This window comes from Nicotiana tomentosiformis, chromosome 5 (assembly GCF_000390325.3).
Source record: "Nicotiana tomentosiformis chromosome 5, ASM39032v3, whole genome shotgun sequence".
Classification (NCBI taxonomy): Eukaryota; Viridiplantae; Streptophyta; class Magnoliopsida; order Solanales; family Solanaceae; genus Nicotiana; species Nicotiana tomentosiformis.
Window position 1 is genome coordinate 6,339,740 of NC_090816.1, and position 26,060 is coordinate 6,365,799.

A 26,060-nucleotide genomic window follows, 5' to 3' on the forward strand; every position below is an offset into this window, starting at 1 on the left:
GCCACATTATATATATATATATATATATATATATATATATATATATATATATATATATATATATATATATATATATACGCGCGCGCACATAATATATCTACCACTAACCAGAAACACCGAATAGGAAGAATGTATGATTAGTTAATTTTTGGTTAATCTAATTAGCTGTTTTATTTAAAAAAAATATAAATAAATTCGATTTTAGTTCAACTTTTTTATGCTTGATTTATTATTTTCTAGATAAAAGTACAATAAAAGTTATTTCATGAAAGTATGCATGCAATTAGAAAATTTTCTTAAAGAGTAGCTTAATTACTATATAATTTTTGTTTGATTTGATATATTGATCATTATTTTTGGGGTAATTTTTTCAATTTAATTGTTGCGTTATATGACAATTATTTTTAAAGCTAAAATTTTAAAGTAATCAATCTATGAGAATCAATTTAAAACCTCTATTAATCATGACTTTTTCTTAAAAGCCAACAAATGATAGTGCTCAATTCATACTCCAATATATAAGTTAATGGTGTATCACTAGAAAGAGAGAAACTACATTTTACTTAGAATTTTAAAATTACGCATCGAAAGAAATTGCTTATGAAATAAGATATAATCTAAACCATGACACTCACATGCAATTTGTGTAATCTAGGTGTCACTTTAGGTATATAACTCATTTTTTATAGATATCAACATATTTATTAAAAATTTTTGCCGCGGGTGACGCGCCATTCCGATCCGACAAGGTAGATCCGCCGCTGGATGCTTTGCAGAAGTAGTAGTGCCCTTCGTCTTCAACAAATAATGCGATTGACTGACTGAGGCTTTGGATCATTTCTAAATAAGAGCAAATATAGGCCATTTTCTAAAGAGATATTTTACATAAATAGCACCTCGTATAAATTTTATATGAGGTACAGTTAAAAAAAATAAATTATTATTATATTTTCTTGATATTTGGTTTCCCCTTTTCCGTTCCCTCCTCACAATCCAACATTCTCTTCTTATTCAACTGCTAATCTATATAAATTTCCCCACTTTAATCCTTAATCAACTCCTAATGAAACTTACTAATCCACTCTTATTCTTCTTCCTTCACTCTCTCTATTTAGAAAAATTAATGATAATACAGCTAACTTTACAACAAATTCATGCCTATGACTGTAATTACATAGAAGTCAGGTTTAGTTTTAACTAAATTCTATTGATTACATTGATTTACATCAAGTAAATCTTCATTGAATCTTAGGCCTCATTTGTTTGCACTTAATGGAAGTCTGAATCTTAATTATTTAGATCTCAGACATTAAGTGCGTTTATTTTTAAAGTCGGAATCTTAGTTATTCAGATTTTAATCATTAAGTGTGTTTGTTTTTTTTACTTCACAATCACTTAATGATCTTAATCAAACGATCTTAATACACATTTTAATATTCAGATGTGTATTCAGATTCAGATTTCTTAATCTTATAAAAAATAAATGAGGCCTTAGTCTATTTAGGAGGTGTTCTAAGTAGGCGTTTGGACATAAAAATTGTATTTGTTTTATGGCTTGTTTGGATGGTTGTTACCTATTGTATTGTATCATATTGTTACTTTAAATACGATGTTTGTTTTGATTGTTACTTAAATTTTATTATATCGGATCGTTAAATTTGTCGTTACGTAACGACGAAATGTGCCACTTTATGTAACGACCAATTTGGTGTGGTCGCGTCGTTACCTTGTCTTTTTTCTCTAATCTCACCCTTCATTACTATTAAATAATTTTATTTTATAATTTACCCTACTTTTTATATAATAATTTTATCCCGTATCATAATTTTTCTTTATAATATTGCAAGTTTATTCTTCATATTGCTAGTGCATGATATCATGAAATAACGCCAAACGATACAATCTATCCAAACATTGTATATATCAAACGATACAGTACAGTACAATACAATACAATACGATATATTATGAAACGATATGTAACAACCATCCAAACAAGCTGTTAAAAAAAGTAGTATTTGGTGTTAAGTTGAAAAATGGTATTTGAAATTTAAAATTATGTTTGGACATGCATTTCACTTTAAAAAATATTGCAATTTTGTGAGTGGGGGAAAAAAATTCTGAAATTTTTTGAAAAACTCATTTTTGATTTTTTTTCAAAATCTTGCAAAATTTTATGGACAAACATATATTTGAAAAAATAAATTGAAAAAAAGGAAAAAATTTATGGACAAAAAGGGGTGTTACACATATTCTATTTATATCTTACCAATACACGAGGGTATCATTTAGTCCAAAAAACAATCATTTGTAGCAAAAGTAAGGGAGCGAGTGTAATTTTCTTGTTAACCAAAAAGGGGAGAGAAATTTTCTTGTTCTTATTTTTTCATTACATAAAAGGATCGGTGAAAGAGTAATATTGAAAAATCAATTGTACACTAGTGTGAGAGATTCCACTAATATTATATTACTAGATTATAAGTTTTCGTAGGATTGAGAGGTATTCACTCCGCTAATATCACTACATTATAGTCTAGCGTTTGGCCGTAGATTTCCAATTGTTTTGAAAAATCTATTTTGGGTGAAGTTTGGTTTGAAAATAAAAATGTGTTTGGACATTAGTTTTCAAAATATTATTATTATTATTTTATTTTATTAAAAAAAAACATGAAACATGACTTATAGCCATAAGTTCTAAAAACTATCACAAATACCCAACAATACCTTGATCAATAACACTCACTATCATTATCACAAACCATAATCCTGAACATAAATAAATTTGGTACAAAATTATCATTTTTATAATGAACTACATAATACACTATTAGATGACCGAGAAGACAAAACAACATTGTTACAAAATAATATGATTTTGGGAATTCGCCAAAATATGAATAAATTTTATGAACGAACATGTATTTGCCAAAAACAATTTGGCAAAAATTTGGTAAAATCTATGCCAAACGGGTCCTAAGTTTTTGTGGGAGTGATAGAAAATCATACATAGAGATTGACATGAAAAGGATTGGGCTTATATATGATGAATGCCCTATTTCAGAAGGAATAGAGGGACAAGTTAAAAAGGAAGAATAGTGAGCTTAAAATGAATAAAAAATAAAACAAGTGGTTCAATATTTTCTATGTTAAATCTGAAATAATTGATCATTTAGTTTAACTAACTACATTAATTGGACCGGTAACTTTAAGTGTCAAAGTGTCGTTTATCTTTATTGATTTAAATTATATACACCGACGTCCGACTGTATCAAGTATTTTTTTTACACTACAAGTTATGTTTAACTTGTAACTGCAAGTTGGTTATTATTTTTATTAGGTTATAAATTAATGCTTATTATAAAAATTTACTAATAATTAACTTATAAGTGATAGTAATATTATGTAAATAATTTGTACAAAGTATAAAACTTAAAATTATATCTTAATCGAGACAGGTTGAGTCACCTCACACCAATGTTGCTTTCATGTGAAAATTACTTTGCTAGAGAATAGACTTTTTATATAAGCTTTTCTTCATGGGCCGTTGAATAAAGAATAAAAAAACATGTTTTAATTTATCACTCATTCTAAAGCCAAAATAATTGTTGCGAAAAAATGTTTTGTTCTTCTTCTTTCTAATACGTCAAAATTACTCATAGCAGCCTTGTCATTGTCGAACATATCCATTGATGTTATTTCCTTTACTAATAATTAAATAGTTTTCTATGAGTCCTTTTTCATTAATTAATTATTATATTATCACAAAAGTTTAATACCATTGAAGAATTTCCAACCTATTGTCAATTAGCTCAAACTGATCACCCCCCCCCCCCCCCCGGGGATTTTTCTTACTCACCATTTAAGGTCTATATCACAAATAATTACTTCAATGGCGGTAATTTCAAACCTACTTTTCAAGAAATTAGCCTTCCATTTTTCTTGGAGTGAGAAAAAAGCAAAAGCACTGACAAATTAACTGTACCTCTACATTCTTCACCGGTGTATTTTGGTTAAAATGTTAAGACATATATATTTTTACCCGCTTCTAAAAATAATAGTCGGAAATATTATTTTTATTATATATATATATATTTACACTTTTAGACCTGCAATTAGTTTCGGTTTGGTCAATTTTATATTTTACTCTAAAATATTCTTCACCCACAATAATTATAAGCACGTGTTTTTCAAATGTCCGTGGATCATATTGACCAAAAGAAGATCTATAGCTGGAATTATGGGAGTTTAAATAAAATCGAAAAATCGATTCGAACCGGTAAATCGAGTCAAACCGACTTAATGATAAATCGATAATCATTCGGTTTGGTTTGGATTTAAATTTTAAACAAAATGATAATATTTGGTTTGGTTGGTATTAAATCCAAAAAAATAACAGACCAAACCGAACCAAACCGACAATATATACATATTTAAAATATATATGTGTGCGCGAGCGCGTCTTTTATTTTATAATATTAATTGAATCTTCTCTATCTTTTTATAATTTTGGCTCATCCCAATCCAATACTAATACAAATAAGTAGAGCAGAACCCCCCTAGCCCATTTAAGTTTAAGATAAAATAAAATTCTGTCTTTTGGAGGTAAAAAGAAAAGCCAAAACCCTAGTTAAAAAGCAAATTGCCAAAATCATATCAAACGAAAGCCAAAGCTAGAGGGTGTTTTGATTGGCTTTTAAAAATTAGCTTATAAGCTAAAAGACACAAGTCATAAGTTGGTAATACCCAACTTTTTGCTTTTGACTTATTTTTGTATTTTTCATCCCTAAAAGCAAGTGATTTAAAGCACTTTTTATCATTGTCAAACACCAAAAAAACTAAAAAGGTGCATAAAAGCCAATAAGTACTTAAAATAAGTAAATCCAAACACCCTCCTAGTCTCATTTTCCAACAAATGAACAATACTATTTCAAGTTCTTCTCAGTTCTTGCCGTCAATAATGGCAACCCCAGTAAGAAATAAGAACTACTACTTCAATTTTAACTTTTCAATATAACTTTCAATGTGTTTGTCACAAAGGAAAAAACGGAGAAATTAGGTATTTTGATTTTTAATTGATTGTGGTTATTATCCTCTAATATAGCTTTTTACTTGCTTTTTATCCCTTCTCTGATTCTTTCTGCTTTAGAAATCAATTTTGTCCTTGGTAGTTTTCTCTTATGAAATGTTAGTATCCTAAATTTTGTTTCCTGTTGCAGACTTGCAAAAGATAGTGCTTCTTTTTGTGGGAGTGAGAGATATTTATACATAGAGATTGTAATGAAAAGGATAGGGCTTATAATATGATGATTGCCCTATTTCAGAAGGAATAGAGGGACAAGTTAAAAAGGAAAAATAATGAGTTTAAAATGAAAAAAATAAATAAAACAAGTGGTTCAATATGTCTCCCAAGTGGATATTTTGATTAAGCAGATATTTTGGAAAATAATTGGCAGCCGAAAGCTTTTAATTTCTTCACGGACCCTTGTATGAAGAATAAAAAAAACATTTTTTAATTTGTAATTGTCGCGAAAAAATGTTTGTTTTTTCTTTCTAATATGTCAAAATTACCCATAGCAGCCTCTCATTGTCAAACATGTCCATTGATGTTATTTCCTTTACCTTAAATAGTTTTCTATGAGTTCTTTTTTCATTATTAAATTATGAAATTTTTTCTTTCTTATATAATATTTAAAATTTATTTACTAAAATTATCATAATTTTGTATATTACTCGCCCTAAATAAGATTTGATTAAATTAGAGGATTCAATTATCATTTTTGCCTTAAATTAAAGGATTCACTTACACCCTTTTCCTTTTTTCTCTCCTTTTTTTTAAATTAAAAATATATTTATCTGACAACAAACATCATCAAATTCATTAACGGTCTACATCGTTTGAGGTCTACATAATATCACTGAACCCACGTTTAGATCTGATGCTATAAATTTGGCCACCTTCTAATTTCTCCAACCATAAGCATTTGAGAAGCTGGATCCAATACCCAACCCAATTTCTATGATATAACAATATATAAATAAAAAATAAATTTCGTACAAATTTGATACATTCACAATAACATATAAACTAAAAATAAATTTTATACGACTAACTATATAGTATACGACTTATTTATAACTTAACAACAACTTTCATACATCATTTTTACCCAGTTAAATACAACTACAACATCATACAATAATTTTCATACAAATTTTATATAATATAACTTTTGTATTTTTTTTTTTGTATATGATTTGTATATATTTTGTATTTGATGTGTTCTTCTTCCTATTTGAAATTCCAATCAAAACTTTCTCTCTTAATACAATTTTGATACATATCAACAACTTTATGCATAAATATAGTATTTATAACTTAAATACAAATTTCATACAATGATTTATACATTATACAACTATTTTTTAACTTTCATATAATATTCAAATAATATATATATATATATATATATATATATATATATATATATATATATATACACACACACACACACACACACACACAACTATAATACAACTTTAATACAATTTCGTAAGTATATTGTATGTTATGTCTTCTTCTTCTTCTTCTTCTTCTTCAAGTTTCAATATGAAATTTAGCCAAAATCAAGTCTAATCTTCACCAAAAACACCCTCAAAATTGAGATATAAACTCCAAAGAATATCCCCAATTGTTTGCAACAACACCCAATCCAAACAACTAAGTAATAGTTTTTGAAAACTCAAATTCGAATTCAATGCTTCAAAACTTTTTAATGGTTGTCAATGGTGGATAGTCAAACACCTTCAAAATTTATTGATTGACAATTTCAATTTCAATATCAATTGTGCAACATGAAACGAAATTGCTAAGTTAACACTCTATATTAAAATAATTAAAATTCATTGATAAAAAAGATGATAAAAAGTAAGGAAAAATTAAGGAGGAAAAATTGGTGAAAGAATAGAGAAAGAGAGAAAGAGAGAGACAGAGAGGGAGAGCAGGGATGGGGAAATAATTGATTCCCTATTCAATTCCTAATATAAAGGGATACTCATTATACTAATTTGTATATAATTGATAATTTGTGTATGCCCATGTAATTAAGTTAAACTTGATTAGGGAGGGTAATAAAGTTTCATATGTAATATAGAAAAGTAAAAATCCCTTAAATTATTATATAATGAGTCCTTTTGAAGAATTTCCGCCCTTTTGTCAATTAGCTCAAACTAAGGGTGGCAAGTGGGTCGGTCCGGGCCCGGAACCGGCTCGGGCTCACGGGCTAAGTGGGCTAAGTGGTAGGACCGCTAGAGGTGGGCTTGGGCCGGTCTCATGAGGTGGTTCTTTCCTAGGAACCGTTAGAACCGGGCTCATTTGGCCTGCCAAGGGACCAGGACCGGACTGGTCCCTTGGCGGGCCAAACAGGGCCAACGAATATTTTTTTTTTAAAAAAACTAGTCGTTTGTCTATTTAAAATAGCCATTTAATCTCCCCCCCCCCCCCCCAACTTAGTTTTAACCCCAAACTTTTTATAATAATACTTTTTTTTTCCTATTTTCAACTATAATTGGTAGTAATGATTTTTCACAACTAAATAACCGTTAGTGCTTGGGGCCTTGGGCGAGGTTTAAGGGTTCTTTTGGTTCTAGTAGTAATGATTTTTCACAACTAAATGAGCTTGAAGTTTATTTGTCGCAGCAACTTGAGAAAGTGAATTCCGACGACACATTTAATATTTTTTAATGGTGGAAGGACAAAGAAAAATACTGTCCGATTCTTTTAAGGATGGCCCAAGATATTTTAACTATTCAAGTTTCAACTGTAGCATCAGAGAGCGCTTTTAGTCAAGCAAGACTTCAAATCGGTGATTATAGAGCGTCTATGAGGGAGAGCTTAAAAATATCCGTACTTTTCAGAGATTGAATCCGTTCGGGAAGAAGAAATTTTGGACTTGCTGAATGACAACCAAAGGAAGATGAAGCTTACGAAGAAATGCTAGCTAAACTTGCTGAGGATGCTGCTTCGCCCAACAAGGGGAAGCGGTGATGACCAAGCTACTTTTCCGCCACCACACAGAACTTCCTCCGAATCTTGAAGGAATTATGAAGTTTGTAAGAAATATTACGTAACTTGTATGAACAAAAATTGGTATGTATTATGTAACTTGTATTTTGGCACATCTTGATTAGTTCCTTTTTATTCTCAATGGTGGTATTAGCACCTAGTTATGCTCATTCAATTGGGGAGGGGGAGGGGGGGGGGAGGGGGAGAGGAGACTAAGAAAGATATTGTCATATTTTTTATAGCTATAATAAAATTTTAAGTCATTGCTTTAAATATCTTTTTACAATATTTTTATCTTTAAATTTGAATTAAAAAATTAGATTACAATTATATAAAAAATTTACAAGGCATTGCCTTAGATATTTTTTAACATCTTTTTGTCTCTAATTTCTATTTAATTTTTTTAACAAAATCACTACTTAACCGTTGGACCCACTTAGCCCCCGGGCCCGCCCCGTTTAGCCCGGGATCATGAATTCGTGGGCCCGGGTCCGGGCCGGTTCCTACAAAAGATCGTTTAGCCCGGGATCATTTAGCCCGTTTAATTTAGGCCCGAGACCGGCCCACTTAGCCCGTTAAGGGCCCTGCCTAGGGGTGGGCATCGGTCGGTTCAGTCCGGTTATGAATGTTATCGTTTCGGCATATCGGTTGTGAGTTTATAAAAATGCTAAACCGATAACCGAACTGATAAGATATCAGTTGTCGGGTATCGGTTTGTCGATTATCGATCCTTATCGGTTCGGTTATCGGTTTACCCGATAAGAATAAAAAATATCCAAAAAAATTCATGTTTTTTTATTATAGAAATCGTGATCATACTTCAAAGAGAAAGGAACTGAATTTTAGCTCATAAGAAAAGATGGATTAAATTTCAACTTTAAAAAAAGAAAACTTTCTTTAATTTACATTTGAAAATCCCAATATGATCTCGATTTTTAAAGTTATAAGTTAGTAGGAGTAAGGAATAAGACATTCAACAATCTAATCTTATTAACTGTCTCACTGCAGGCGGGCATAATGAATAGAAAAATAATAAAATCCTAATTTTGTAAATACTAAAGAATCAGTGCAACAAAAGAAACAAATAGAAAAACTAAAAGTCTAAACAATTAATTCTTTAAAGTATAAAACTAAAAATCTTAACTGAAGAATTAAGATGAGAAATTTCGAAAAGTTTAAAACTTACTCTAAGGATTAAGGTTTGAAGATGAAGGTTAACTGCCGAGAGAATGAAACCATAAGGTGGCTTTTATATACTTAGTGAGTAAAATAATAATTTTGTTAAAATTTATTGGGCTATCGGTTAAACCGTTAAAAAAATTGGACAAATCGAGACCCTAGCCGATAACCCAACAGTCAAATACTGTTATCGAACCATTTATCAAATAACCCGATATCGATAACCCAATAACATTTTATCGGTTCGGACTATCGGTTATACCCTATATATGTCCAGTCCTAGCCCGACCCACTTGACACCCCTAGCTCAAACTGATCATTTTTCCACCCCCTTTTTCCTACTCACCTTTTAAAGTCTATATAAAAAATAATTACTTCAATGACGGTAATTTCAAACCTACTTTACCAGAAATTAGACTTCCATTTTCTTGGAGTGGGAAAAAGCATTGACAAATTAACTGTACCTCTATATTCTTCACTATCTCGTGTTTTTTGGTTAAAATATTGAGAAATACATATTTTTATCCGTTCCTAAAGATAATAGTCGATTTATTTTTATTTATATATATATATATATATATATTATACATATATAATATACATATTTATATTTAGGCCAGCAAAAAAAAAGACAACTCGATACACTAATCTTCCGTTATACTCAAAATCGAGTGAAAAGCTGAACCAAGAGAATCTATTGTGCTCCGGAGCGTTGCAGCAATTATTCGGGTCGGCCAATTTTATATTTTACTCTAAAATATTCTTCACCCACAATAATTATAAGCACGTGTTTTTCAAATGTTAGCGGATCAAATTGACCAAAAAAAAGTTTTATAGCTGGAATCAATAAAGAAATGAGAACGCAATAGAAACTTCCAACAACCCGAATCACTTGACCGGTGAAAAGGTGAAGTCTTTGAGAAAAATTGGGCAAGATATTGGGTAAGACTCAATATTTTTTACACGGATCTGTGTTTTAAAAAATTCAATAAATATTAATAAAAATATTAAATTTAGAGTCATAATTTTAAAAATATAATGAATTTAATAATAAAAATCTTAATGATTAAATCCATCTTCAAAAATACACTACTTTTAAGGATTCGATACGAACTCATCAGCATTTTCGAAAAGTCCTAGCACCATAGATTAAAAACAATCATTTATTTATTTTTAAATAGAAAATGAATATATGATATTCCTTTTTGGTTTTGACAAAAGGAATCAGCATATCAAGCCTTCTAGATTGGGTAAGAGATGAATTCAAACAAAGAAGACTCCTAATTATGCCTAATAAATACTACGTTTCAACCCTTTTCGGGTCAACCCGAATTTATAACGCGTCATAGGTTGTCGGCATTGACTGTTGAACTTGAAAATCTTTCTTAGCTACCATCTACTAAGGAGAATAACAAGAAAATCAAACAAAAACAAATGAGGAAAGAAAAATATAATGTGTTAATCCTTTGTAAAAAACAAAAAGATCATTACAATTTTGTTTTTCAAAGAATAATTAACCTAAAATATATAGTCGCCACCCAACCTTTTAAACTAAATATATGCATACTTTTATTTCAAACTCACTAGATCCTTTTTTTTTCTTTCAAAAATCGTCTACATTCAAACCAAAATACGTAAAATTAAATATAAAGAGTAGTGGGATAAAAATAAAAGATATAAAACAGAGAGAAAATGGTAGCCGCTTGTGGGGTCATATCTGATATCAAATGATTTGCCCTCTATATTTCTATTAATTAACCTCACTTGCCCCCTATAATTTATTCATTTAATCAATTATACATTAGGAAACTTTTAAGGGCCCGCTTGGTCATTTTCTTCGAATTTTCCCCCTTTTTTTTTTACGAAATTAGTGTTTATTTTTAACTTTCACTTAAAAATGAATTTCAATTTTTTTTGAAAATTTGAAAACTCCAAAAAACTACTTTTCAAAATTCACTTCACATCACTCACAAAAATTCAAAAACAATCTAAAATTACATTCATATCCAAACAAAATTCTAATTTTTAAATATTATTTTCACTTAATTTTGTTTTAACTTTTTCCGGAATTTTACAATTCTTGTATCCAAACGCCCACTAAGTTCAAAGCATGAAGCAACTCAACATCTCTCTTCAGGTGTAATTTTCAAGAGTCAAACAAAGTGGCATTTGTCTTTTGGAATAAGGATTTCCTCATTTTTCTCCACTTGTCTTGGAAAAATCACTATTATATCCATTACTACTTGCCGCTCAATAAATAAAATTATAAGCATTGAGGAAAAAAATGTACTATGAAAAAACATAGTACTATAGTAAAATTGACGTTCATGATATTTTTAATTTTTAATGATAATGTATCCAATAGCCGCCTCTTCTGAATTTGTTGCTATATAAGTCCTCTCCCTTTAGTCTTTTTTCACCAACTCTTAACTTTGCCTATCATTCTTTCATTCTTGGACCATATATTAAGTGAAAGAGAAAACAAAGGGCAGAGGAGAAAAAAAACTCTAGAAGATAATTTTGGGTCTCTAAATATTCATTTTTTACGTTCATTTTCACAATTTAGAGGTGTAGCACAAGATTTTGAGTCTCGCGTGTCTACCATTTCACGACCAAGGCATTTTGGAACGATACAATCCTCCGCCTCAGGGCGTTAAAAAGAGCATTTGCATAGTTTACGAGTTCTTTTTAAAGTTGACGTGACTTAAAAAAGAGATTAGCCTTTTGATCGATCAGTAAACGTTGGCTCAACATGGAGCCGGCGAATCTAAATGGCTTAAGAGGGAGTAGTATGAGAGGAAGTATGAGAGGAAGTTTAAGGGCAAGTACAAGCAACTCAATATGGAGAAATAATGGAGTTGAAGTATTTTCACGTTCAGCTCGAGATGAAGATGATGAGGAAGCTCTAAAATGGGCTGCTTTAGAAAAATTGCCAACTTTTGATCGTTTGAGAAAAGGTTTATTGTTTGGATCAAAAGGTGCAGCTGCTGAAGTTGATATAAATGATCTCGGATTTCAAGAAAGAAAGACTTTGCTTGAGAGACTTGTTAAAGTTGCTGATGAAGATAATGAGAAGTTTTTGTTGAAACTCAAGAATAGAATTGATAGGTAAGTAAAAATAACTTTTCATGTATAGTTTGTTTTCAAGGAAGTCTTAGTGCAACGGTAAGAGTTATCGTTGTGCATCACCCGGGAGTCTACCGTGAAGTCGTAAAAACAGTCTCTTATGTAAATACAAAATAACACGGCATAATAGAACTTAGTGCATCGGGTTGCTTTTTCTAACTAAGTCAGCCCGGTGCACTAAGCTACTGTTGTGCGCGGGTGCGGGGAAGGGCCAGACCACAAGCGTTTGTTGTACGCCGCCCGACTTCTGGTCATTGATCACCTGGCAATAACTTTACCACAATGTTGCTTTTTTTAAACTATTTTTATTTAATTGATATTTATTTTTTTGTGGAAAATTTACAGAGTTGGGATTGATTTGCCATCAATAGAAGTGAGGTATGAGCATCTAAATATAGAGGCAGATGCATATGTTGGAAGCAGAGCTTTGCCTACTTTTATCAATTTCATGACTAACTTTGTTGAGGTAATAATACTAATGAAATAGTAATAAACATTTTAATACTTCATTATCTTTTGATTGAAACTAACTTTGTTTATTTTTCCAATTTTTAGACATTCTTGAATTCTCTTCACATCCTACGTAGTAAAAAGAGGCAAATTACAATTCTCAATGATGTAAGTGGTATGATTAAGCCCTGTAGAATGACTCTACTTTTGGGACCTCCAAGCTCTGGAAAGACTACTTTGTTATTAGCTTTGGCTGGAAAACTTGATTCTGCTCTAAAGGTGAGATTTTCCAACCCCAAATATCATATAGTATAAATTTTATAATAAAATATCTATCTTATATTTACTTACAATATGATTGACTTTACTCAAATCATTAAATTTAACCGCTCTAGGAGTAATAGTCTGACTATCTACCTGAAATAGCCCCTACTTCCTCGAGGTAGGGTTAAAATTTGCGTACATATTACCCTCTCCAGATCTCTCACACTGAGAATACAAATGAGTACATTGTTGTTGTTGTCTAGAAGTAATGGCGTAGCCAGATGCGGATCCAATATTTTGATTTTACGGGTTCAACTTTTAAGATTTTTAGTATTGAATTCATTGTATTTTTAAAGTTATGGTTTCAGACCTACCAATTATTCAATTTTAATGATATAAATTTATGGTCCGTGTCGATAGTACTGGGTTCAGATGAACCCGGTGGCCAAACTTTACATCCGCCCCTGGGCACACATACAGTAAAGGTTGGTCAATTAAACACCTTTCATCTGAAAATTATGCAGTATATCGAAAGTTACTTTTTATACATGATGCTAAATTATTAAACACCCTTATCCAAATTCTTTGTTTCGCCTTTGTGTTAGAAGGTTACTAAATAGTAAGTTTACTAATTCCACTAATGAAAGATGGTTACATTTAATTATATTTAAAGTAACTTGATATTGTAAATTCTTTTTACTTATGTGAGAGTATAGAAGTTAAACCATTTTATTAACAAGAAAAAGAACTAAATAGTTCCTTTTTTGTTTGTGAAATCAGGTTACTGGGAAGGTTACATATAATGGACATGAATTACATGAATTTGTACCACAAAGAACAGCTGTTTATATTAGCCAACATGATTTGCATATTGGAGAAATGACTGTTAGAGAAACTTTGGAATTCTCTGCAAGATGTCAAGGAGTTGGCTCCAGATATGGTTAGTATTTTCTTACTGCTTTTTTAACTAAATTCAATTTTAGTAAATGAATTTTTTTTCCTTTTTTTTTGTGCCGAAAACATATAATGGTCATTTAGTATATTTTTTACTTTGAAAATTTGTGCAGAGATGTTGGCTGAATTGTCAAGAAGAGAAAAAGCAGCTAATATCAAACCTGATCCTGATATTGATGTTTACATGAAGGTTAAAAAAGGGGATAAAAAAATATACTACTAGTTTAATTATTATTCTATTGAAGATTAGGGATTTCACTTTAAATTATTTAAGTCATCTCTAAAACACTTACATTTTTTATTGTTTTTGGAAATGTAGGCTTCAGCAACAGAAGGACAGGAAGCCAATGTTGTTACAGACTATGTTCTCAAGGTAACATTCTCCCTATACGACGGTTCTGTAGTTATCTTTTAAGTGACTTGATAATGTAAAAATTCTTTTACGGTGTCAGCGCATAGAAGTTAAACTCGTTTAATAATAGTAATTTGCTTTGTAATTTCCATTTGCAGATTTTGGGACTTGACATATGTGCTGATACTATGGTAGGAGATGAAATGATAAGGGGTATTTCAGGCGGACAAAAGAAACGTGTAACAACTGGTGAAATGCTTGTTGGACCAGCAAAGGCACTTTTTATGGATGAAATCTCAACTGGATTGGATAGTTCAACTACTTTCTCCATTGTCAATTCTCTAAGACAATCTGTTCAGCTCTTGAAGGGAACTGCTGTAATATCTCTGTTGCAGCCAGCTCCTGAGACATACAACCTGTTCGATGACATAATTTTGTTATCGGATGGATATATTGTGTATCAGGGGCCTCGAGAAGCTGTTCTTGATTTCCTTGAATCCATGGGATTCAAATGCCCTGAGAGAAAAGGTGTGGCAGATTTCTTGCAAGAGGTACGGCTTACAATAAAGAAAAATGTGCCAACTTTTGTGACGTTGAAGTGTGTGATCGTCTCATCTAAATGTTTAACTTGTTAGATAAAGCACACTTTTGTATAGTTAATTATGTCCTTGAGACCCCTCCCTGCATGCCGGTCTGATTCTTTTTCATGGACCAAGTATCTAAATATCCTTTTAGATAGTGGGTGGCGATTAGACTTAACCCACAACCTCCAGTCTGTTCTAATTCCATGTTGAAGTGTATGACCATCTCATTTAAAAGCTTAAACTATTAGAGAGAGCGCATAATTTTATATCATTAATTTTGGTTTCAACTTGCCCCTCATGTGCGGATCAAATTCAATTTCATAGATCAAGCATGTGAAAATTCTTTATGACAGTGGTTGGCTATGAGACATAACTTCAGACTTCAATCTGAATAGATACCATAATACCACCATGCTGAAGTGTGTGACCATATCATCTTAAAAGCTTAAGTTGCTCGATGGAGTTCACTTTTATATAGTGAGCTATGTCTACAAAACATAGGAGTAAATGAAGTTTAGGTTCTAAAAGGTGGAAGTTTTAAATTACTTCTTGCAGGTAACATCAAAGAAGGATCAACAGCAATATTGGGCCAAGAGGGATGAGCCTTACAGGTTTATCACTTCAAAAGAATTTGCTGAGGCATATCAGTCTTTCCATGTTGGAAGGAAACTTGGTGATGAGCTTGCAATTCCATATGACAAGAGCAAAAGCCACCCTGCTGCTTTGTCTACTCAGAAATATGGTATAGGGACAAAACAATTGTTGAAGGTCTGTGCTGAACGAGAATATCTGCTAATGAAGAGGAACTCATTCGTTTACATATTCAAGCTCAGTCAGGTGATTACTTATTCTCTTTGAAATATATAAGTGTTTTCCTTTTCATAACCATGTGCCAATTGTAATGATCTTTTTGTTTCTTTTATGTTTTCTCAGCTCGCGATAATGGCACTTATAACAATGACTGTCTTTTTCCGAACCAAGATGCCCCGAGATGATATGGATGATGGAGGGATATATGCTGGTGCTCTCTTTTTCGTGGTCGTTATGATTATGTTTAACGGGATGGCTGAGATCGCTCTGACAATTTTCAAGCTTCCGGTCTACTTCAAGCATAGGGATCTTCTCTTTTTTCCTTCATGGGCTTATGCCCTTCCCACATGGATTCTCAAAATCCCTGTAACATTTGTTGAAGTTGGTCTTTGGACGTTCCTTACATATTATGTCATGGGATTTGATCCGAATGTTTCAAGGTAAGGGAAGAAAAAAGACGGTCTAGACTAATAATAATTAGGAAGGGGAACCTTGATGTAACCGGTAAAGTTACCCCCATGTGACCAGAAAGTCACGGGTTCGAGCCATGAAAACAGCCTTTTGCAGAAAAGGCAGGGTAAGGCTGCGTACAATAGACCTTTCTGGTCTGGCCCTTCCCCGAAACCCGCACATAGCGGGAGCTTAGTGCACCGGGCTGCCCTTTTTTTTTTTTTTTTCCTTCGAAATTTCGTTCATCCCATGATTATTAATCGAATCGACTATTGCTTTGCAGATTGTTCAAACAATTCTTGCTTCTCATACTAGTACACCAGATGGCATCAGCATTATTCAGATTCATTGGAGCAGTTGGGAGAACAATGGGAGTTGCTAGCACATTTGGAGCATTTGCTCTTCTTTTACAATTTGCATTGGGCGGTTTTGTCCTTGCAAGAGGTATATTTTGTGGTATTTGCAGAAACGTTTTTCTTGTTCAATCCGATGTATATTCATTTTCTTTTTTTTCCCTTATGCTGCAGATGATGTGAAGAAATGGTGGATTTGGGGTTATTGGACCTCACCATTGATGTATTCCGTGAATTCAATTCTTGTGAATGAGTTTGATGGGAAGAACTGGAAACATGTATGTGTTTGTTAATACTTAATGCAACTGGCAGATAGTTTATTTCTTGTATATGGATGCTTATACCACTTTAATTAAAATAGATTGCGTTTCTTGTATATGGATGCTTATACCACTTTAATTAAAATAGATTGCGCAAGGTGGAACTGAGCCACTTGGAGCTGCAGTAGTAAGAGCTCGGGGATTCTTTACGGATGCATACTGGTATTGGATAGGTATTGGGGCACTGGTCGGATTCACAATGATCTTCAACCTCTTCTACAGTATTGCACTCGCTTACCTGAACCGTGAGTATATCTGATCTCTCTAATTTACTTTCCCCTTGAGAGGAAAAATGCCATGTACTAACATAGAGTGAATGACTAAGAGTGAATATTCAACTTCTAGCTATACTACGATTGAAAAAAGAATTTACGACTAGAAAATTCATTTTAAGGTCTCTTTATGGCCTTAAGGACTCTTTTAAAGGGGCTTAATCCCTTATTTCATATGTATCTGCAGCATTTGGTAAGCCGCAAGCTATGATATCAGAAGACAGTGAGAATGCTGATAGCACAGAGGGAGTTGATTCTGTTAGCGAGGGTGAGAACAAGAAGAAGGGAATGGTTCTTCCATTTGAACCACATTCCATCACTTTTGACGACGTTGTATACTCTGTTGACATGCCTCCGGTAACAATCCAGATATTTTCACTAATAATACTCGTGAGGTTTTTCGTCTTTTTTTATGAACAACTCACTTAACATTCTAACGACTTGCAGGAAATGAAAGAGCAAGGTTCAACAGAAGATAGATTGGTACTTCTTAAGGGTGTGAGTGGAGCTTTTAGGCCAGGTGTTCTGACAGCTTTAATGGGTGTTAGTGGTGCTGGTAAAACGACATTGATGGACGTCTTGGCTGGAAGAAAAACGGGAGGATATATTGATGGCAGCATCAAAATTTCTGGATATCCTAAGATACAAGAAACATTTGCACGTATTTCCGGTTACTGTGAGCAGAATGATATCCATTCCCCTTATGTTACAGTTTATGAGTCCTTGGTTTACTCAGCTTGGCTGCGTTTACCTCAAGATGTTGACGAAAACAAGAGAAAGGTCAGTTCCTCTAAATTCTTTCACCATAATGATAATCTATCCTACAAATTGCTCGAACTTTTTGTAGAACTTGGCAAGCAATAACATTGTCGATTGATCACCTTTGTGCAGATGTTTGTTGAGGAAGTTATGGAACTTGTGGAGCTAACACCGTTAAGATCAGCCTTAGTCGGATTGCCAGGAGTCAATGGTCTATCGACTGAGCAACGCAAAAGGTTAACCATTGCAGTTGAATTGGTAGCAAACCCCTCTATCATTTTCATGGATGAACCAACTTCAGGGCTGGATGCAAGAGCTGCAGCCATTGTCATGAGAGCTGTTAGGAACACTGTCGATACAGGAAGAACTGTTGTCTGTACCATTCATCAGCCTAGCATCGACATTTTCGAAGCCTTTGATGAGGTGAGTTTATTATGTTTCCAGGACAATAAAGCTAATTTTTGTTTCTCCTTTCTTTGGAGCAACGGTCAAGTTGTCTCCGTGTGGGTCACAGATTCGAGCCGTGTAATTAGCCCCTGATACTTGTATCAGGATCAGGGTAGGCTTCCTATATCACACCCTCCTGGTGTGCGGCCCTTCCCCGGACCCTGCGTGAACGCGGGATGCTTTGTGCACCGGGTTGCCCCCTCCATCGAATACTAAAGTTAAACATGGCTTTGCAGCTATTTCTGATGAAACGAGGAGGACAGGAGATATATGTTGGTCCTCTGGGTCGCCATTCTTGCCATTTGATCAAATACTTTGAGGTATGTTATCAAAGCTAAAAATGAGTTTTTTTTTCCCAGTTTATAAAATCAAAATACTAAGCTTAGTTTCATCTTGAATTCAGTCAATGCCTGGAGTTAGTAAGATAAAGGAGGCTTACAATCCAGCAACTTGGATGTTAGAAGTTACAGCCTCGTCTCAGGAAATGATGTTAGGTGTTGATTTTGCTGATTTGTACAAGAAATCAGACCTCTATAAGAGAAACAAAGCCTTGATTGCTGAATTAAGTACGCCTCGTCCTGGTACAAAGGATCTGTATTTTGAAACTCAATTTTCACAGCCTTTCTGGACCCAATGTATGGCTTGTCTCTGGAAGCAACATTGGTCCTACTGGCGTAATCCAGCTTATACTGCAGTTAGATTCCTGTTCACAACATTCATTGGACTTGTCTTTGGCACAATGTTCTGGGATCTTGGCACCAAAGTGTAAGTACAATTCACAATGAGATGTAAATAGAAACCTAACGATAACCTCCTATAGTACATATGCTAAACTATTCGAGCTTTGTTGATAACAGGAGTCGGAGTCAGGATCTTTTCAACGCTATGGGATCCATGTATGCTGCATGTCTCTTCCTTGGTGTACAAAATTCATCATCAGTCCAGCCTGTTGTAGCCGTTGAGCGTACTGTATTTTACAGAGAAAGAGCTGCTGGAATGTATTCTGCGATACCATATGCCTTTGGACAGGTGAACAGACAGTTCAATTTCACAAAATCTATACATATTTCAGCCTTAGGGCAACCGGTAAAGTTGCCTCCATAAGACCAGGAGGTCAGTTTTCAAGCAGTGGAAACAACCTCTTGCAGAAATGCAGTCTAACGCTGCGCACAATAGACCCTTGTGGTCCGGCCCTTCCCCGGACCCCGCACATAGTGGGAGCTTAGTGCACCGGGCTGCTGCCGTTTTTTATACATATTTCAGCCTCAAAAAAGGGTTGATAGTAATCTATGAAAACTTTATTTTTCTTGCAGATTGTCATTGAAATACCTTATGTATTTGTACAAGCTGCTGTCTATGGTCTCATTGTATATGCAATGATTGGATTTGAATGGACTGCTGCCAAGTTCTTTTGGTACTTCTTTTTCATGTACTTCACCCTCTTGTACTTCACCTTCTATGGTATGATGACCGTGGCTATTTCCCCGAATCAAAACGTTGCTTCTATTGTCGCGGCATTCTTCTATGCAGCATGGAATCTCTTCTCAGGATTCATCGTTCCACGACCTGTAAGTTCTTGAAAATCCATCATTTCCATATATTTTATCCATGTAAACTAATCCGAATCTCAAAAAATGACATGTTATCGTTCCCTTTTTTGGCTAAAAACAGCGCATTCCAATATGGTGGAGATGGTACTATTGGGCATGCCCTGTTGCATGGACTTTGTATGGTCTCGTTGCATCACAATTTGGTGACCTACAAAACGATCTTGGCAATAATGAAACTGTGGAACAATTCTTGGATCGTTACTTCGGATTTAAGCATGATTTTCTTGGAGTAGTCGCAGCTGTGATCGTTGCATTGCCTGTTATGTTTGCGCTCACATTTGCATTGGCAATTAAGGCATTCAACTTCCAGAAAAGATAAGAGACTTAGCCTAATAAAAGACTTATTAAGAAAGAAGTTATATAACTCTTATGTACAGGTCACAACTTGAAGACTGTTTCTTGTAACATTTTTATCTTTTCTTTTAAATTATTACTATGTATGTTCTTCTATTATTTTCTTTATTGAGTTCCAAGCTTTTTGTGTAGGAAAAATTACTTTGTTAATGATAAATGAAATTATATATACCAGCAATTTTGCTCCATTTTTGGCTTTATCTTCTCTTTAACTTCCCCTCATTTCTAAAAGTGATTTTTTCATTCTTCGAATAATTTAATATGGTCTCGTAACTGTCACGCCCCGAAATCGTGGAGCGCGACTGGCACTCAACCGAGTAAACCCAGTCGAGCAAGCCTAATTTACATTAACCTCTCATCATTACTCATGCATAATTTACCATAACATAATAAAATCTTGACTTTCATATTAAATATAATTGGCTCAATGGCCCATATTTTCTTTCTCGTGGTGGGTACACAACTCTATAAATAACTATAAATACTGTGAACATAAATACATGACAAAACTCAAATCTTTAATTACATGACCCACATTGTACATGGAGCTTCTATGACAATGGATACCTATATACATAAAACGAACTAGACCCAAACACCCACTAGAACTGTAGTGGGCTCACCATAAGCTGAGTAGTGAAGAAGATCCCAATCAAATAGGTCCATATCATCCTGTAGAAGTATACCTACATCCATTAAAAGATGCAGTGCCCCCGACAAAAGGGACGTTAGCACTGTCGAATAGTACTAGTATGTATAGCTAAAAATCCTCTTTCAAAATAAATGCCCATATAAAAAAAAAGGCAACACATAGAAACAAATAGTCACAATCCACAATATCCAAATGTCTAGTTAAAAACATGATAATTTTCCAAAATACGAACTTCATATACGATTTTGTTTGGGAGATCATTAACACCGATATACCACTATTCACAATATCACTATTCACAATACCAATATTCACAATACCAGTGTTCACAATACCGATGTTCGCAAAACTAGTGTTCACATATCATATTATACACATATGCGTCTCATAAATCGTTCACAGTGTTCTCTTACATAATACAAGTACACAAATTCAAGGGCTTAGAAATTCGACATGAATACAATGAATCATAGCAACAATAAATGGGCTTAGATAGCCGTCAACGTCAAGAAAATTTATTTAGAGCTTCCATTAACATTTATTGATACTCAGTCGGGGATCCTCTATAACCACCTTCACACAAAGCGGCAATGTCGCCTCACCCCAACATAAACGGGTGGAGGTATATCACGATACCACAATCTCTACACAAAGCGGTCATACTGCCTCACCCCAATACATGCAGGTGAAAGTGTATCACGATACCATAATCTCTACACAAAGCGGCCATACCGCCTCACCCCAATACATGCAGGTGAAAGTGTATCACAATACCATAATCCCAATACAAAGCGGCTCTACCGCCTCACCCCAATATATGCGGGTGGAAGTATATTATAATACCAGAATCCTAACACAAAGCGGCTCTACCGCCTCACCCAATATATGCAGGTGAAAGTATATTACAATACTAGAATCCCAACACAAAGAGGCCCTACCGCCTCACCCCAATATAAGCGGGTGGAAGTAGATCACAATACTAGAATCCCAACACAAAGCGGCCCTACCGCCTCACCCCCAATATATGCAGGTGGAGGTGTATCACAATACCAGAATCCCAACACAAAGCGGCCCTACCGCCTCACCCAATATATGCGGGTGAAAGTATATCACAATACCAGAATCCCAACACAAAGCGGCCCTACCGCCTCACCCCAATATATGCGGGTGGAGGTGTATCACAATACCAGAATTCCAACACAAAGCGACATAGTTTGTCATTACATTTAACGTCGTAATTACTCATATCATTGGAATATGTCATGTTCATGTTCATGCTCATCATGGAAAACACAACTCATTACATTAGTGCATGCATGGTAAATCAATAAGTCGATTTCAATGGCACATGAGCTCAATTCCTTTTCTTAAGGTTCATCGTCATTTATCAATGGAAATCTCCCTTCCATCTTATTATTTACTCCCTTGACCTCTTGAGGTCATTATCTGGGTTCATGACTCTTGGGGACTTAACAATCAAAGTCATTTACATATATTATTTCATTGGCTCTCTTGGCCATACACAAGATTCTTCTTTCATGGCACAATGGCCGTATTTCATATTCCACACTTTCACCCCTTTCAATTTCAAAGATCACCATCAAATATCAACATGTAGAATATTTCAGAAATCATATACTTCAAATCCATTTGAAATGGAAACTTCAAACACACATGGTTTCTTCCCAAAGAATGAGGCATACCAACCAGCAATTGAAACACACATCAAAATCATAAACAATCAATACACCATTTATTCTTGCAATACTCTTCCCCAGAAACGACAATGTACAATTTCAACACATGAGTATATAGAACTCAAATCACCCTGAATATATTTATAAAGCAAAGCATTAGCTAAAGCAGCCACTTACGGGCATGAATCGAGTATAAAAGCTTTTAGAAAATTCTATTTTCTAAGTCCTTTTTAAACAATTGAGTCGAGTCTCATTTCATATTCTTTATCGCATCATCTCAAATCATTTGCACTACTTGCCACAATCATAACTTAAATTCTTAGCACGTTGGCCACACTCTATATCCCCAATTCACTTATTTCACTTTCAACCATCTTTATAGATTATCAACAATAAGACATTTACAAATCAATACTTTAGGTACACCTATGAGCAATTAAAAGTCTTAGGAATATTAAGATTTTCTCACACAATATGGCCTCATAACCTTCATTTGGAACATGACTCAAAGAATAGTATTTTAATACACATATATTTCTTGAACACATTCCCAAAGGGTAACATAATGTGATAGGAACATTCGGGATAAGTTTTGATTACACAATTCTCATCACTTTGCTTATTCGGGACAATCGAATTTATTGGGAACAACTCGGAACATAGAATAAGGAACTTGAGACAAACATACGGGAACATCATGGAATTCGATTCCAAGAGAGAAAGTTTAGCCAACATACCTTGCTTTGAGCTTTCCTTAAATTACTATAACGTTCTGAAAATTCTAGCAATCCCAATCTATTTTGAGACATAACAAAATTGAATCATTATTAGGAAGATATTCATGGTCTCAACTCATTTGAGCATTTTATCTAACAATATATGTGCAAATTGGTTACAAGATTCTTTCACTTCACAACCCAATCTTTACCCATTTGAGCTCAACAATCTCCCCATAAATACTTATTGGTACATGAATGTATAAATAATACTATCACACCCAAGAATCATACTCCAAATCAACCATCTTTTATCTAAATTCGAAATTAAAAACTAGGGTATGGAACCTTACCTCTTAGATGAAGAACTTGAGGGATTTCTTGTTGGATTTCAACGCTTGGATAAAATCTTGATGAACAAAGTACTTGAGCTTCTTCCTCTCTCTATAACACTCTCACTTCTCTCTAACAATATCAGATTTTTGCTCCAAAATGAGCTTCAAGGCTTATTTATAGAAGTTGGGTCGGGTTATAACAATAAAAGAATGGATATTTCCGAAATTCCGGACCAGGCTACAGACCTAGCCTCGCCAGGCTAAAGCCTGGATAAGCTTGACTTTTGGCTGGCCTCACCAGGCTAAAGCCTGGTCTTACACCAGCCCCGCGAGCTACAGGCCAGCCTTTGAGTATTTGATCATAACTTCTTGTAGGAATGTCCGAATGACAAACGGTTTGAAGCGTTAGAAACTAGACTCAAAGAGCTTTAATTTGATAGGTAGATCAACTCATAAGTCATTATAGTTTGGTAGAAAAATACGTTTGAAGTAGGATCTTGTATGAATTGAGACATCCTTTCCACTTAATGTATCCTACTTGTTCCACACGAATTCTTTCCATTCACAAAACTCCTTAGTATGTTTCAACAAACCTTAAACATATACTTTTCATTTCGAAATAATGCGGTTCTATCCCATGGGTCTCCTATAATACTCTAACATGCTATTCCCAAATACCGTTGGCGTACTTTAAAATATTAAATCATTAGAAAAATTTTTCGGGGCCTTACAGTAACAACAATAACAAAACCAGTGGATTCCCGGGGGAGGGTAAGATGTACGCAGCCTTACCCCTATCCTGGGAGTAGGGGTGTCAATGGTTCAGTTCAGACGGTTATTTTCTAAAATTTATACCATACAAATTTTTCGGTTATTCTATTATGCATAACCGACTTTTCGAAACCGTCCCAATCATGTCGGTTTCTCTTCGATATCGGTGCGGTTCAGTTAATTTTTTATATTTTTTTTAAATATCATGTAAAAGTCACTAGTAGAAGTAGAATGCAATAACATACGTAATTTTATAGGACTTATCAAACTCTCTAGATATTTTCTCTTTAAAGGATGAAGAATTAAGAACATATTAAAGATGGTCAGAGTATATATTCATCAACAATTTTATAGCAGCGTAAAAGAAACTAAACAAAGATATTAACCGAGTGAAAATATATTAACCAAGTTGGAACTCAAGAATAAAGTCTAGAAGATTAAATATTTAAAAAGACAAATCTAAATCATATGAAAGAAAACATATTCAATACGTTGTAGTTTGCTACTAATCGCTATAATAGCTTGAACTCAAGAATAAAATCTATAGAAGATTAAATATTCAAAAAGACAAATCTAAATCATATGAAATGAAACATATTCAATACGTTATAGTTTGCTACTAATCGCTAGAATAGCGTGTGTCTTGCTAGTGAATATGTTGGAAATAATTTAGTTTCAATAGGAGTAGCATTATAGGTTTGGGAATTAAGATTTTGAGTTTAATTACTTGTTTGGTTGTAACCGTTTTCACAATTCCAAGGCCCAAGAAAATTTTTAATACATTATTATTCTTAAACTTAATATATAAATATATTTTTCACATGTAAATTTATTTGGTGCGGTTCGTTATTTTTTCGGTTTATTTTTTTATAAAATAAAAAACTTACCCTAATTATAGGTACGATTATAGATTTATATAAAAATCTAATGTATTATTAAAAGAAACCGAAAAATCGGTTCGATACGGTACGATTCAGTCAGTTTATTCGGTTTTTAAATATCCATTGACATCCCTACCTAGGAGGGAAGAGAGGTTGTTTCCGATAGACACCCGGCTAAAGAAAAGATGAAAAGAAGTAATAGTGACAACAAGTAGTAATAACAACAAGATATTAAGAAGACGCCACAAGATAACAATTAAACTATAGGTAGTCATATATATAATACGGTCTCACAAAAATAACTATAATATTATAAAGTGATATTGCATTCAAATATTATAATTTGATATATATATATATATATATATATATATATATATATATATATATATATATATATATATTTAAAAACTCTTCATATTTTAATTGCTGAGGTTGCAAATATTCTAAGGTTCTAATCAAGAATCAGCTTCTAGATTTTCCTCATTATTCTATAATTAGTCAAAATCTAGTCTAGTCAAAATATTCAACAAAAAAATAGTGGAAAAAAGACTACATTTGCGTTGATATTTTGAATAATGTATCCAATAGTCAGCCTCTCCTGAACTTGCTGCTATATAAGTGCTCTGCCTTTGTCTTTGGCATCAACTCTCACTTTCCCT

General features: G+C 33.5%; 1 protein-coding gene across 1 annotated transcript; it reads left to right on the forward strand.

Annotated features, from left to right (window-relative positions):
* The first annotated feature begins 11,680 nt into the window (after nt 1-11,680).
* LOC104108698 (pleiotropic drug resistance protein 1-like) lies at nt 11,681-20,544 on the forward strand. Its single transcript, XM_009617800.3, has 20 exons — nt 11,681-12,349; nt 12,713-12,833; nt 12,923-13,096; nt 13,862-14,021; nt 14,149-14,225; nt 14,355-14,408; nt 14,546-14,938; nt 15,527-15,808; nt 15,905-16,221; nt 16,515-16,675; nt 16,759-16,862; nt 16,993-17,149; nt 17,364-17,533; nt 17,624-17,956; nt 18,068-18,358; nt 18,619-18,702; nt 18,786-19,147; nt 19,240-19,411; nt 19,696-19,950; nt 20,054-20,544. Exons 1-20 carry the CDS (start codon nt 11,994-11,996, stop codon nt 20,309-20,311), a joined length of 4,281 nt encoding a protein of 1,426 aa, XP_009616095.1. The 5' UTR covers nt 11,681-11,993; the 3' UTR covers nt 20,312-20,544.
* Nucleotides 20,545-26,060: the final 5,516 nt, after the last annotated feature.